The sequence below is a fragment of the Plodia interpunctella genome, chromosome 17 (genome assembly GCF_027563975.2).
Source record: "Plodia interpunctella isolate USDA-ARS_2022_Savannah chromosome 17, ilPloInte3.2, whole genome shotgun sequence".
Taxonomy (NCBI): domain Eukaryota; kingdom Metazoa; phylum Arthropoda; class Insecta; order Lepidoptera; family Pyralidae; genus Plodia; species Plodia interpunctella.
This window is the reverse complement of record NC_071310.1, coordinates 4,982,768-4,997,866: the sequence shown is the minus strand read 5'-3', so window position 1 is coordinate 4,997,866 and position 15,099 is coordinate 4,982,768. Positions and strand designations below refer to the sequence as shown.

Sequence of the window (15,099 nt, the reverse complement as noted above, 5' to 3'; positions counted from 1 at the left end):
AACAGTGAATTCAACCCACCTCTAGTGTAAATTCTCGCAAAGGCAAAACGCGCTGTGGATCCGACTGTGCATTAAATATTACTTTGCCTGAAACAGAGTCAAATGTATTTAAAAAGTTGTAATGTCACTGTTAACAACTTCACCGTATTTTAGATGCTGTCAGCGAGGGAAGTTAAGCAAATTAGCAAACAATAAAAAAGACTGAACGAATCAGCTGGTTTTCAAACTTTTCATTATATTTCAGTTGCCTATTTCTAATAAAGTATTTTCGTACTATCTGTGTTATACATAAAGCTATTTTTACTTAATGAAAAGTTTTATACGCAGAAAAATACCATCAAAATGATATCGTGTCAATCAATCACTATTCACCGGTCTTTCATAGGCAATGTGAGGCATTTAGTGAGAACTTTTATGACCCAGGGCTTCCCAAATTCATCAGTTTCTAGCTTAAATGAAGAACAAATCAAAGGAAAGTATGACATCATAATAGCTGGCGGTGGCATGGTAGGATGCACCTTGGCATGTGCCCTAGGTAGGTTAAAAATAGGTTGTTGTTGTTTGGTTCATAGAATTTAATTTCTAATATGAAGAAACCATTATTTTTCATTTATAGCATATACATTTTAATAAACTATTCATTTATTTTCAGGTAAGAATTCAGTGCTTCAAAATATGAAAATACTTTTGTTAGAAAGCAGCCCAAATAAGAAATATGATCTTAAAAAAGAATATAGCAACAGAGTTGTTGCTCTCAACCAAAACACAAAATCCCTAATGAATTCTTTGAAAGTTTGGGAGCATGTGGAAAATATGCGGCTTCAACCTGTTCGGAATATGCAAGTAAATTAACATTTTCTGTTTAAATTTATAATTAATAACTTAAGAGAAATGAGGATGTTAAAATTATTAATTATATCACTACTATATCCATTACCATTTGTTAAATGTATTCAACTAAAAAATATATGTTTCCAGGTATGGGATGCCTGTTCAGATGCACTAATCTCTTTCACCAGTTCAGATATGATGGGGGATGACATTGCCTATATTGTTGAAAATGATTTATTGCTACATGCTGTCAACACAGAACTAACATCGCCAAGTGTGAAAAATGTTCAAATTGTTTATGGGGCTAAGATTTCCGGATACAAACTTACAAGAGAAACATCTGACTGTAACATAGTGAAGCTGGATAATGGAGACACATATTTGTGTGATTTATTGGTAAGTGAACCGCTCTTCTATTGGGGTGATCAGGGTAATTAATAATTTCATCATTCGTCCATGTATATACATATGTAATGTATTATAATGTACAGTAACATATTCATTGTTGTATTCTTTTAATAAAAACAACAAAAGTCTGTTGTTGTTTTTATGATAAGAGGTTTATAAGAATCATATATAACATATACCAAATATATTTACTCGTAATATAAATAATGTATAAAAATCCACTTAAATAAACTTAATGACTAGATTAGGCACTTATTTTACTAAAATCAGATGTGACATATCCCCTAAACTTTTAAATTATATAAAGAAGTTGAATGCAAAAATAATTGTCATATAGATGCATATAGTGTCGAGACTAAAGAATATAAAATTAAAAAAATATGTAATCTCATGGTGGCTGAATATCGTCCAACTTCTTTTCGATCAAGCTCAATCTTGACTCTGAAGCTTCAATCAGTTTATTAACTTTTTTCATTAAATCTGCCAATTGATTTTTTATGTCAACCATACATATTTCTTGTATAGTATTGATATTAAAAGATACAGGTCTTTGTTTGTTTTCTGTAGAACTAGAAGTAGTTCTTTTTCTTCTTTCCACATGCTGACTCTCAGACGAGAAACGGTCATATAGATAGCTCTTTCTTTTAACATGTTCCTGCTGAACTTTCTCATTGTCTTCTTCCTCTTTGCATTTCCTTATTTTACATTCGTAGTTATTGTTCTTTCGTATACTTCTCTTTGTGTTCTTACGACTGGCTACCATCTTGTACACGGAGGCAACAAGTTCTTTTGGTATCTGGAAAAAAAGTTTATCTGCTTTAGGACAATTTTGCACTGGATTCTATTTAAAGTATCATGATCTTTTATCTATATTTTCTTGCAATAGAGAAAATATCGTAACTCTTACCCTGTTCTCTCGCGGGTCGTTAGGTCTGATGTTAAGTGTTCTCGTATGTGAGGCGGTCAGGAGCGCCCCCCAGCGGAGCACAGCCACCAACTGCTTGGGAGCGCACGTGAGCAGGGAGCTAAACAGCATGCTCTCGAGGTGCGCCACCAGCTGCGTCTGCCGCACCAGTCGGTCCAGACCTGCGCTTTCTTGTAACGCCTGGAAATTGCCAGGTCATTCCCAATATTATTCCGGTATTGATAAACAATTTTCCTAAATTTAGCGATTTTGACAAACATTGCTGGTTTTTTCTTGCAATAAAAACATGCTCACATAGAAACTACGCAATGTACGTTCTTTTGCGTCGGCGTTTGCCTGAGTTCGACGACAGTGTATACCCGGCATTAAGTAATTTGTCGCCATTTGAGTGTATTACTCAAAGAACTTTGCTGTCTAAGCTATAAAAGAAAGCTCCATAAACAATTTTTATTTTATTAATTTAATCTATATTGTCCCTCTGGCTCTGCTGGGCAAGGATCTCCCCCATTTGTTTCCACTTATCTAACTTAAACTTAATCTCTCTGAAAAGCATTGACATCGTCTCGTAACCTTTTACTCGACATTCTTCTTATTTCCATTATCGATATATTAAAACAGTTAAATTTGAATTTTATGATACCTGGATGTCACTCACAGCCAGACCGACCAACAGATTCGTCAGTATAACAGTAACCAAGAGCACAAATATGAGAAACATCCCATGGGCTGTCAGAGGGTACTGTATTTGAGAGTTGGTGCAGTTGTTGTAGAATATGTCTTCGTATTCGAGTTCGCCGGACATCATCATGACGGTCTTCACCAGTCCTGCGGGTAGTTGGAACGCGGGGTAGTTGCTAAACAGGACGCTGAACGCTAGCCCAAATGCTATGAGGAGACAGCTGTAAGCCAGCAGGAACGTTGCGAAGTTTACTGTCACTAAAAATACAATTTTGATTAACACAACTTATACAATTAACATTTTGTGTTGAATAAAATTTTGATTTACAGAAAATAAGCACTAAACGTTTGGATTGGTCTTCTCGCTTTGTGCGAGTTATAATGACTTGATAGATATATGTAAAACATAAAGTATTTTGCACCATCATACTTAGTTTATAGTAATAAACTGATGCAAAATACATTTTTAATATAAAAACACCGTATTACGTCTTTATCTCTTACGAAGTAGACAAAGCCGAGAGTTGCGAACCTTGAAGCTCAGATCTTTATTATATAAATACCAATACATACGTAATTGAAGATTAAAAAGGTATATAAATCAGACGTTAACACATAACGTTTCACATATACCAAATATGCGTGAGTCACAGGCGACTGCTCTTGCTAACGTCAACAAATTAAACGTAAAATAAAAGGGATCGTTTACCTGTGGTAAACATTTGTACGTACAACCCAAAGGTTGGGAACCGTCCGATGATCATCATGAGCTCGAGCCAGCAGAAGAATATCGTGACTGCCGCGACGTCGTGCTGCCAGTCTGACGTGTTTGACCTTATGGTCCCCCGGTCCATGTCCCAATATGGTATCTGAAGACAATTTAATGTGTTATGAGTACCTTGCTATAAATACTTACACGAATGAGATAATCTTATAGTCTGTCTTCCGAAGGCGCGGAGGTAGGCGGTCAAAAATTTTGCAAACAAATAAATCTAGAAAACTTACAGTGCATAAGAAGACTCCAATAACAATGACGCATTGCAACCAGTTCTCCCATTGGCGAACGTATGCCGACCAATCCAAGCAAGCCTGGAATATTTCCTTGGACATAAAACAGAGATTTAGCAGAAGGATGAGATACTGAACTGGTCTGAGATACGTCGGTACATCACAGGTTACGTCGGCGCACAGAAAGATTTCTGGAACAATAACAAATTGTTGTTTTAATGTATACTTGCGAATTGTTATTCCATCAGTGTTGTTGCTCACCTATATCTAGACAATATACATACGTCCAAATCCTTACTAACATAATGTGAAGGTATTTGTTTGTCCTTCTTTTCACTCAAAACGGAGCATTGGATCGAGCTGATAATTTTTGATGTGTGTCCACATTTGGAGAGTGACATAGTCAAAACCACAATAAAGAGCTACGAATTAAATAAATACCTCCGGGTCGAAACCTCGCAGTGGAAACAAAATACATATTCAGTAACCGCGGATATTATTTTTTTTGTGCATCAAAATAAACTTACGAATGCATTTGTTTAGCTAATAATGTTGTATTGTAAGTACGGTGAACTATACACTTATTATTTGAAATCAAAATATACTCACGGAGAATATATAAACTGTACAGAGTGATGAAGAGAGCGTGGTAAATGAAACTGAGGACAAAAAATTTTCTTATTCTTCGCCATTTCAGAAATAGAAAAGTTTCAGCCACGGGGTGTTTTAAAACATCTTTGCGGCCAACCTAAAATATTAAAATGAATTAGTAAACTCTAATACATGTTAGTTATTGCGCTAGTTTATTTATATTCACGATCGATTATGTATTTGAAATAAAAAAATATGGATACCTCAATAAAGGCTAGAAGCAGTTCCGCTTCACCTCGAGACAGACATGGTACTAACGGTCTGAAGTCTATCGTCAGCTCGCAGTCCACATCTCCCAACTCGTGTTCACTGACATGCACAGCGTCGTCGAACTTGCTCAAATACCGCGGGATCACATCGGGCACTCGCCGAACAATAAATGCAAGCGCCGATACCCCACCGTTGGTCCGAAGAGTTACATCACCTCCATAATCTAAAACAGAGTATGCGAAAATTATCTATCTACATGATTATTTACAATACGTGTACCTTCAAAGAAGATGAATGTTTACCTAATAATAACAAAACACAGGCGGAAAACTCGTTCAAGGCAGCGATGTGCAATGGAGTGTATCCGAAATTGTCAGGAGCGTTTGGGTTTGCCCCCACTGAGAGTAGTAATCTTGCTACGTCGCAAGCTCTGGCTCCTCTTACTATAGCGCCGTGGAGAGGAGTTCTACCATCACTATCTCGAGCTCGAACGTTAGCACACCTTCCGACCAATAACTCGACAACTTCTACAGATTGAGCCAAAGCCGCTAAAAAGTATTGAAATCACAATTAAATATTATCCATCAGAGTAGAAAATACCCATCAAGAAAACAAAACATATTTCGTTTTTATAGACAGTTAACTAATACATACCTAAATGAAGTGGAGTTTGTCCCCTAAAGTTAGGCCAATCAATGTGTGCTCCGTGACTTAGCAGTATTCTCGCGCATTCGGCGTGTCCATCTTCTGCTGCCAGGTGTAACGCCGTCGCCCGACTGGGGCCCACCGCGGCTCTGACGTCAGCTCCAGCGTCCAACAGCAACTTAGCACATGCTGCTAAGCCTAGAGACGCCGCGACATGCAGAGGGGTCTCAGTAAACACCTGGAAATTTTTACTTTTATAAACATGCATTTGTTTACTAACTTTTACAAGAAAGGTAATACGTGAATTTTTAGTTAGTTGAAAGGTTTTCTATTTTATTGTTACTGTGGGTAAGATTCAAATTATGGGGGATGGGGTTAGCTTAATTAGATAACAATTTGTTGTGCTGGTAATACGTGTAGGCATAAGTATGTAACTTTTTGCACCTGAGGAGTATCTGGACAAGCTCCCGCTTCTAACAATGAGCTGACCACATCGGTCGCATCACTTAACACAGCATAATGCAGTGGGGAGCGGTCATCAAGACCTGCGTTTACGTCTGCGCCGTGTTCTAATAATACCTGGAAAATAAGGGATTAAGTGTTTTTTTTTCATTTTGGGTTAATTGTCTCAATTTCACTCTCTGAATCTAGATTACCTTGACACAAGCGAGCGATTTGGCACTGGCAGCACAGTGCAGTGGTGTAGCTCTTCTTTCGCTGTAGGAATCCCACATGTTAGGATCTGCATGGTATTCTAGTAATAATTTGACACAGTCTTCACTTCCTACTAAGCAACTCAAGTGTAAACAGGTCCTGGAAATTGGTTATTCATTGATTCAAATGACATTAGAGTAAAGATACCAGATACATTTATGAGTTGTTTACCTGCCACTGTTGTCACAGCTATTAGGATTAACTCCAGCTTTCAAAAGCCGGTAAAGGACGCAACTTCGCCCGAGCCAACTAGCCCACAGGACTGCAGTTCTGTCGGCCTCAGTTTCGGCAACAAGGCTTAACGTAGTATCACATTGTCCAGCTTCTATTAATGTAGATATCTCATCTGCGTGGGGAAGTTGGTTCAAGCTTTGCAGAATCTCATCTGTTGGTGTGAATATGATAATAATAATATTGCATTGGCATCAGACAAAATTAGGTAGGATTATATCTGTACCTAATTCCCAAATGTCTCTGGAAGGCTTTACTCTTAGTCTTTCGGCGAGGTCGGCGGCATGGCCCGACTCGTCGCTAGATATGAACCCTGCCTCTACGTCATCGTCATCCGAATCTTCTGCCAACTGGCCCATACCACCGCACCATCGCGCACTTCCTTCTCGGAATATCTACAACACATGCCATACACAATCACCAAATGAACCAAATATAAAGACTAAAGTAAACTTTGTATCAAAATTACTATACTGTATCGCATATTTGGTTGATCACCGTTTTTCTTTAGAGGCAGAATATTTTTAACCGATTGTAAATCAAATTATTCTCAATCATAAATTATATTGAAAACAAAACGCACAAATAAACTCAGACATGACAACTTAATAAAGCAATATTTCATTCGCATCACAATATCAAATAAACGGTACGAAACTGAAAATATAGACCTTATTCTTTTTGACGTTTTTCACAGACATGATGCGCGCGTGGTCTTCCCGGTCCGCGCTCCGCTGAACTGAACCTCATTGATAACCATCTCTCCCGCCAACTTTTAATATTTCGGGAATATCAGACAACATTGTTTGTCGATACATCTCGCCTATTATTCTTGGATTGATTGATTTGTTTTATAATCTCCCGTGGTTTAGCTCGGAATTCTGGTGTATTGTAGAAACCAGTTGTAAAATCAGAGATGCAAACTAGAGATTCCATATATCTTGCGTCATCTCTATTAATATGTAATTGTTCGTTTAATAAACTTTTTAAACTCTTTCATTTAGGTACTTTAGTATTTATTTAGTTTAGAATTAGACATAATTAAAACTTCCAATTCGCACTGGCCAAATACCTCTTAAATTTCGCATTTGTCGTCAAGGTCAGCTTTAGTTAGTTATTTGGACTGTTAGTGTGACTCGGTCATAAAATGACGTTTTTCTTACTATTATAATCTTGACACAGAAAGCAAATGACACTGATATAGCGCCACGGGTTGGCGACGAATCGCCCACGCATCTTCCAATTATGCCGATACGCAATGTGTCTACATTATTCATTAGAATTATTGTTATGATATTTTGGCTTCATTTCTTTGTAATAAACTACTTTGTAAAAAACTACAAACTAAATAATATGTAATACATTACATAATATAAATCAAAATAGCTTCCCGGTATCTGTCTGTCCTTATGTACTATGCTTCGATCTTAAAAACTACATACGCAATGGATTTTATGCGGGTTTAATAGATAGGGTGATTCAAAAGGAAAATTTGTTACCTATGTGCATAATATGTCACTCGTGCGAAGCCGGGGCAGGCCGCTAGTACAAAATATTATATGCATTAATTTTCTTCTCAATCATTCTCATATTTGTGGTCCTAGGAGGTCTCCCTACAGAAACACTATTTTATTATTTTTGAACCGGTGTGTTATACTATAATGATCATTGGATATTATGCCGTTGCAACTGTGTTTTGGTTAATAGTTACGAGCAATTAGAGCACTGTAAATATTTCAAAGTGGTCTAAAGTCATCTGCAACTCGGCCAAACAATAATCGATTTGAGATGCCAATATTAGCCGGTGCACGTGCAGCTTACAGTTTAGGACATCTAGCTCCTACAATTTGTATTACGACCACAAAAATTTCCATTTGTCTATCGTGTCTGCTTGTACAATTAAATAGTTAGATATAACATACTATGATAACATATGACGTAAATATGCGAGTAGAAAATTAGCGACGTTGAAAACCTTAAAAAAATGCTCAGCTACAGTTATAGTAAGTTCCGAAGATAACTTTGACAAAAATATATCGGATTGCTAATTTCGAAATGCTACAATATTTTAATAATGGCAGACATAACATTTTTTCCACGTCGAAATGAGCAAAATTCCTTAGAAATTGAATAATAACTGCACAGCCACCTTTGTTTCCTTAGAGCCGATATAAATGTTTACGTTTCGAAGTAACGATCTATTTTGGCTTGTGTTTAGACATACGTCCAGCTGACGCACTTCTGGTAACTACTTCTCTTCGCGTATTTATCAAAACTGCAACTTATACCTCCACTGTTGACAGGTGCGGTTCACTTTTTTTTTTATTTGGGTACATTCTGGAATCCTTTCAAGTCTTAACTCTACCGCTTTATTTTAGGCGATAGCCGATAGATCAATTGAATGTTTGTTTTTAGAATATTTCGCTCTCTCTCCCTAACTTATTATATTATTCTATTATCTCTTACTTAGATAATTATGCCTAATATTTAGGTATATTTATTTGAAATTTTAGCAATCTCTGTTTATATCATCAATTTTCTAAACCAACTTAGATAGCCTGTTTTCTTAACATCTTCATATATATGTAATGTATTTTTATTTTGGGAATATGAATTAAAAATAAACGAGTTAATAACTACACTGAAACTTCGGGGAACCAGCGATCATGTAAATTCCTTGCGTAAGCTGTGAACGCAGATAACTCTTTCCTGTCTATAAGCAGTTACTCAGAAATATAAAAGGTTGAAATATTCTTTACACGTAAATAATAATGAAATTGTAAGCGCACGTGCTAGTAGGATAGTTGGCAATATTCGACCTTAGTTATAATTTAGGTGATAAATAAAATTTTCCGCGTAATTTAAAATCATGTTATTTTACTTCTTACTACAAATCATGGATTAATTAATTCACCCGGAAAAGGTATCGTCAATCAGCTAAAATTAGATACTAATAAATTAACTGTATCACAATACTTACCGGCTTGTTATTCTCCAATATCGTATCGCACAACATCTTTCTTCAACCCTCCGCTCCTCACAGGCTCTCGAACACATTAAAAGCCACTTGATGCATTTATTTTTATCTCACATTTCAATAATGAATAATTTGTTTAACCTCAATAAACCCATTGCCCACCGCGTCCCACTTTAGCCAGAAGTGCGGTCTTCAAACAAATTCAAAGAGGTGTTTTTCTCAGAAATCATTTATGATGTTACTCAATTTTTAAATGATGAATTTACAATAAATAATAAATAACGAAAATCTTATGTGATCCTACTCATGTTTATTTTGCGATATGTTCAACGTACAGGAACTTTGCATACTATCTCTTCATTTCATTAACATTTAGTATAGCAAAAGTATTTTCGATTCCAATTTTTTTTACATTTCATGAAATCCCTGACAAAAATACTTGGATAAATTAACCTATGTAACGTAACGTATTGCTCACTAAGTGCGCACGTAGAAAAGGCGTGCGTTTAGCGCGAACCCATTTTCCCGACAAAATCGCAGCTGAAAATACAAACTCTTTGGTATTCGTAATTACGTTCAATTGCTTTTGTTTACATTATGATTTTCAAGAAAATAGCATCAGATTATGCTAATTACACGCTACGAGATGGATTAGTATAAATACAGGAACTAAGAAAAATGTTGATGTGAAATAACGTTGACGCCATTATAAATAAATTCTACGAAATTCTCTTCAAAGTAAATATTTTGAGATTATTAAGTAGAATAAAGCATACTTTTTGCTAGTCTAATTAGTATCACAGAAAACCGAAATCTGTAGTGCTTATGCTCAATTGTCAATAAATCTTATCGTAATAATAGTAACAACCGAGGTGTTTTCAACTTGTTTAAAATCCCTTTTAAAGAAACTGAAACGTCTTCTACCAACTGCTAGAACGTTTTTTACGTGATAAATATATTTACGAACACAATATATAAGTATTACAAAACTTTTTAGTAGACAATATTAAAAATACACTTGAGTTCTTGATATAGTATGTGGATTAAACGAATGAACTTCGCTCGATATATATTTTTTGGAGCATGATAAATATCTCAGATGTATGCTTATCGTAAGCATGATGTATCATTTGACATTTCCAGATCGGTGCAGATGGCGCCAACTCAGCGGTCCGGAACGCGATGGGTGTGCAGTATCTCTCCTGGAGCTACGACCAGATGGGGGTGGTGGCCACATTGTATCTAGCCGAGGTAAAGTAATCACTGGTAATATAAGTCGAGGAAGGACAGGCTCTCTCATCTGAACTTTGTTTCAGTTTGAGTCACTGCTGAGGAAGATTCAGCCGTGAATCGTCAGAGCTCAAGATCAGCTACTCTACGTTATCTACTCCATTCGCTCGGTATTTGTCAAACCATTGGCACAAATATCCAGCATAAGCAAAAGTACTGGACTTAGTACCTATCTCATAAATATTGGCAATGGGTATAATAATATAACCGAGGTGGACGGCCAACGAAATTAGAAAGCGTCACGTGTATCCAAGTATATTCTTCCGCCGTCACAAACATAAATAAACACCTTTTTTTTTTAATCAAGCAAGGAAATGATTATTTTATGAAAAGTGTTAACTAAAGCTTGTGTCGCGTAAGAAATTATATTACTACAATACTATTGTGATTATTTATTATTATTATTATTTGATATTTCTTTTTTGTACTTTTCTTTGGTGCAATAAAGTATTTTAATATTTTTTATCTTAGTTTAACTTCTCAATGATAAGACAATCTGTATTTTTCAGGAGTGCGAGAACACAACTGCATGGCAGCGGTGGTTGCCGCAGGGACCCATTGCACTCCTGCCGCTGGACTCCAAGCGCAGTTCGCTGGTGTGGTCCACCTCCATCGACCATGCGAAGGAGCTCCTCAGTCTGCCGGAAGAACAATTCGTCGACTCGATCAATGATGCACTGGTTATTATGACTTTTTGATATATTTTAGGGTGGGGGGATTAATTCATTTATTTTATTTATTCATCGAGTACCGAGTCGGTTTTCATTTACCGGCAACTAGTGGTTCCGAGTCGGTATTCAAAGAAATCAATGTTTAGTTTAAACTCAGGCGAGCAATACGCATTGCAGTGGAAGGAGTACCCTCGCAATAGCGCGGTGGAGCGCACGCTGCGGTGGCTGCAGAGTGCACGGGCGCTGCCGCCGTCGGCGCGGGCGGCGCTGCGGCAGTCGCGCGCCGCGTTCCCGCTCGGCTTCGGCCACAGCACCAGATACGTCGCGCCGGCCGTCGCGCTAGTCGGGTACGTATTTTAATCTCATACGTCGACCTTTACTGCTCAACCGAAGGAAAAATGGCTCCCAGGTATGGGAACCTCGGCTTTGGGCGTTACTCGCAAAAATGGGCAGAGCTTTATATTGCTCAAAATGCCTGATATTATGGTCATGAACCAACAATCATTTGTTGGTAACATATTGAATGCAATAAGATCTATCCGACGTGAGTACGGTACGGTTAGTCTTTCCCGTTTTGTCTATTTTCAATGGTTGGTGTACTTTCCCGGACGGTACATTTTTTAAGCTTGTGTCAAAAATGACAATTTGTCAAAAACGTGTTATCCAGAGACGCAGCACACCGAGTGCACCCGCTGGCGGGGCAAGGAGTCAACCTCGGGTTCGGAGACGTCAAGGACCTCGCTCAGCTGTTGTCCGACGCTGTGTACCAGGGATTGGACATTAGTAAGATTTGTCCCGTTTATTCAAACCAAAAGTGAACTAACAATTTGTTTTTTTATCATAATCAAAATAAAATCATTTGATCCGAAATTAGACCTTCACAAGCACTTTTTCACGTCACGTGTATGCCAATATAACTTTGTGTGCCAATGAGAAAGAGATGTACGGCACACAACGAAACCCAAAGCTAGCACTTTCTGGGTTTACCTCTTCTGCCAGGAACCGGCGGAAGCGGCATGATTAGACATTTGTTTCCTACGCAATTTGTTTTGTTTACGTAAGACAGTCGTACCAGCGATAGAGGAACTCCAGGAGTTTGCCTGCCATGTTATGGTCACAAGGTGTCGCTGCCCAAGCGACGTGAGAGGAGCCCCCGTGGCGCGGAACGGAGCGCCTAGCGACGGGCAGCCGCCAACCCTTTCTGAGGCGACGGGCGCATTCCTTTAGAATTGCAATCTAATATACCGGCTATTCGCCTTTCATACAGTCCACTTTTATTTAGTACACGACTTCCCCGAAACCCAGTAGGAGACCTATTAGGAAATAGTAAAAGCACTTCACAAGGGCTGCCGGGAACACGGGAGTTCCTCGCGCTGTCGACAACGTGGCACTACACATCCAACGCAACATCACAAAATAAGCTATATTATTCTACTGATGTCCTATGGCGTAATAACATTACAAGACTATATAAAGTCTATAATACAGTTTTTATTTTTCGTTTCCAGCTCACCACAGCTGGCTGGAGAAGTACGAAAGCGTTCGTCAACGTCACAACGTGCCCACCCAGCTGGCAGTGGACTTGCTGCACAGATTGTACACGTGGCAGCAGCCGCCGGTGCTGTGGCTGCGGAGCGTGGGGCTGCAGCTGACGCACGCGGCTGAACCGCTCAAGGTATATATTGTGCTGCACACACGGAGCAGTAGCCCAATTGAATTCGTGGCTGTGACGCTCCGAAGCCCTGGATTCGCGTAAAAAAAAATAAACTTCTAAATTTTGATGAATCGGCTATGATTTTACGACCGGCAGCCAACCTGACGGCAGCCCTTTTTGGCAGTGCTGTCTATCAGTTGTCAAGGCTTCTAATCCCTTCCTTGCCTCTTGGAATTGCTCTATGTGCCAGAGCCATACGGAAGCGATATAGCCAGACATTTTTTCACATGTAGACACAAAGACACACTACATTTGACATTTTGGCTCATTTCATTACTCTCCACACAGTAATGTTCAATTAACTTATTAGTTTAACAAGGCGTTGAAGAATTCGATACAGACACCCGTTAGTTATACTTTCCTCATAGTAAAAATAAATTTCACATAATTTATATCACAAGATACTCATTGACCCTTAGTTTTTTGATTTGGTTGTAACTAAAACACGGATCGAACTTTCAAACAGTAACCGTAGACATCTGGTAAAGTATTTTTTACATTTTGTCTATGATTCAAATTTGAAAGAGTCCGTCTTTAGGTTACAACAATCTTCAACGCTGAAAACTTTACGTCTTCGATACACGTCATACGATATTAGTAAATGAAGTCATTAGTTAAAGAGAATAACAATGAAAGAATAATTATATTAAAAGTAGTTATTAGTAAAGTGGCGAGGTACTTGAAACCCAAACTGTATTATTACTGCCGTTTGCGACTGCGCGAACTGCACCCTGGCGCCACCATCACATGTTAACTTCTGCTAATGGCGAAAACTAAAATAAAAATACCACGAGAAATTATGCTGCACCTATAAAAACCTATAGCTACAATACTATGTAAGAAAATTCTTTATCTCGTGTAGCTTAATCTCCTGTGGTATTTTTATGTTTTCGCTATTAAAAGAAATTAAGAAAAATGTGTTGGTGGTGACATTGGGCAGAGAGCGCTTTCTTAATTACGTAATGACAGGGTAAATTTGTATTTTTGCTTTGTTTCAGAAACTGATAATGACTCAAGCATCAACATAATATGAGCTCATACTTATGTAGCTTACTTCATAGGAAGTTGAAGAAGAAGAAGTGGGAGTTTTTGTAGTAAATACATTTATCATCATTATCATCACATGAGAAAAAACGCTGATGGACTATCTTAGGTACATTGTCGTTTTTTTTATTATGGATCACTCGGCTTACATGATGCTGATTACACGTAAGCTGATAATTTATATTTTAAATTTGTTAAACCAGTCAATATGGAGCAATCATAAAAACGTGGAAACATTTACGTAATCAAATTATCAGAAAAATAGTCTTACTCGTTTTGAAAATACTATCTTCTGAAAGTTGTCGACACGGCTCCGTCGATAAAGACACGTCTTCTAATTGTTATATTCATTTATTTGTCACGTTATAATCAAACAATTTAATTCAAAGTATATACTTTGTTATACTTTAATGATCATACGTGATTCTCATATGATAATCATAGATAAGAAAATATAATAATAATGTTCTTTGAAAATTCTGTCAATCGGAATCCCTATAGTACAAGCACTGTTCGTATATTTCTACCATAATAGCGTGTGATGAAAATGGCCTTTTAGATTGTACATGTGCGTACATAACTATCTATTTACTCAGATAGCGGTCGGGAATGTGTCTTGATAAGCCAAAGGAGATAAGGTTAAAGGTTATGTAGTAATAAGAACAAAATTGTATTGTTTAATTTAGTTTCGACACTGTATTATTTCAGTTAAATCTAGTCTTACTTTAGATTTTTAAAATAAACCTGAGCGGAATAAAACATGTTTTCACAAATGAATCTATTTTATTTAATAGTTTTATATTACTAACTGGATCGTTTCTTACTAATACCATCGTAGTTATTACAGAAATCAGTGGTTATTACAGAAATATTCTTGGAATGAATCAGGTAATAATCAAAATAGTTATCAAAGTATGACTTCAGTTCCATTGTTGTAATTTGCTATTGTCTAATGATTTGTTTATAAAAATACTATCGGTTATGCCAGCAGACGTGTTCAGCAGATTTGATTCCGTCATCGCTATTCATCGAATTAATATTTTTATTATTTATTTATTTATATAACATACTATCTTCCAAAATACAAATCTAAACGAATGCT

At 37.3% G+C, this 15,099-nt stretch overlaps 2 protein-coding genes across 3 annotated transcripts; one reads left to right on the top strand and one right to left on the bottom strand.

Moving 5' to 3' along the window:
* Positions 1–150: 150 nt before the first annotated feature.
* Coq6 (Coenzyme Q6) lies at positions 151–14,770 on the top strand. Its single transcript, XM_053757923.2, has 9 exons — positions 151–535; positions 653–843; positions 979–1,227; positions 10,422–10,529; positions 11,078–11,248; positions 11,417–11,586; positions 11,907–12,022; positions 12,748–12,914; positions 13,952–14,770. Exons 1-9 carry the CDS (start codon positions 343–345, stop codon positions 13,979–13,981), a joined length of 1,395 nt encoding a protein of 464 aa, XP_053613898.1. The 5' UTR covers positions 151–342; the 3' UTR covers positions 13,982–14,770.
* On the bottom strand, positions 1,411–9,814 carry pyx (pyrexia). 2 transcript variants are annotated; one of them, XM_053757916.2, is made up of 14 exons: positions 9,282–9,814; positions 6,528–6,696; positions 6,242–6,455; positions 6,013–6,169; positions 5,801–5,935; positions 5,366–5,594; positions 5,014–5,259; positions 4,705–4,934; positions 4,460–4,598; positions 3,848–4,041; positions 3,552–3,711; positions 2,805–3,100; positions 2,147–2,344; positions 1,411–2,035 (listed from the first exon to the last, which is right to left on the bottom strand). In XM_053757916.2, exons 1-14 carry the CDS (start codon positions 9,315–9,317, stop codon positions 1,628–1,630), a joined length of 2,811 nt encoding a protein of 936 aa, XP_053613891.1. In that variant the 5' UTR covers positions 9,318–9,814; the 3' UTR covers positions 1,411–1,627. The 2 variants fall into 2 exon arrangements, with proteins under 2 accessions (XP_053613891.1, XP_053613892.1); XM_053757917.2 differs by lacking the exon at positions 9,282–9,814 and adding an exon at positions 6,973–7,543.
* Positions 14,771–15,099: the final 329 nt, after the last annotated feature.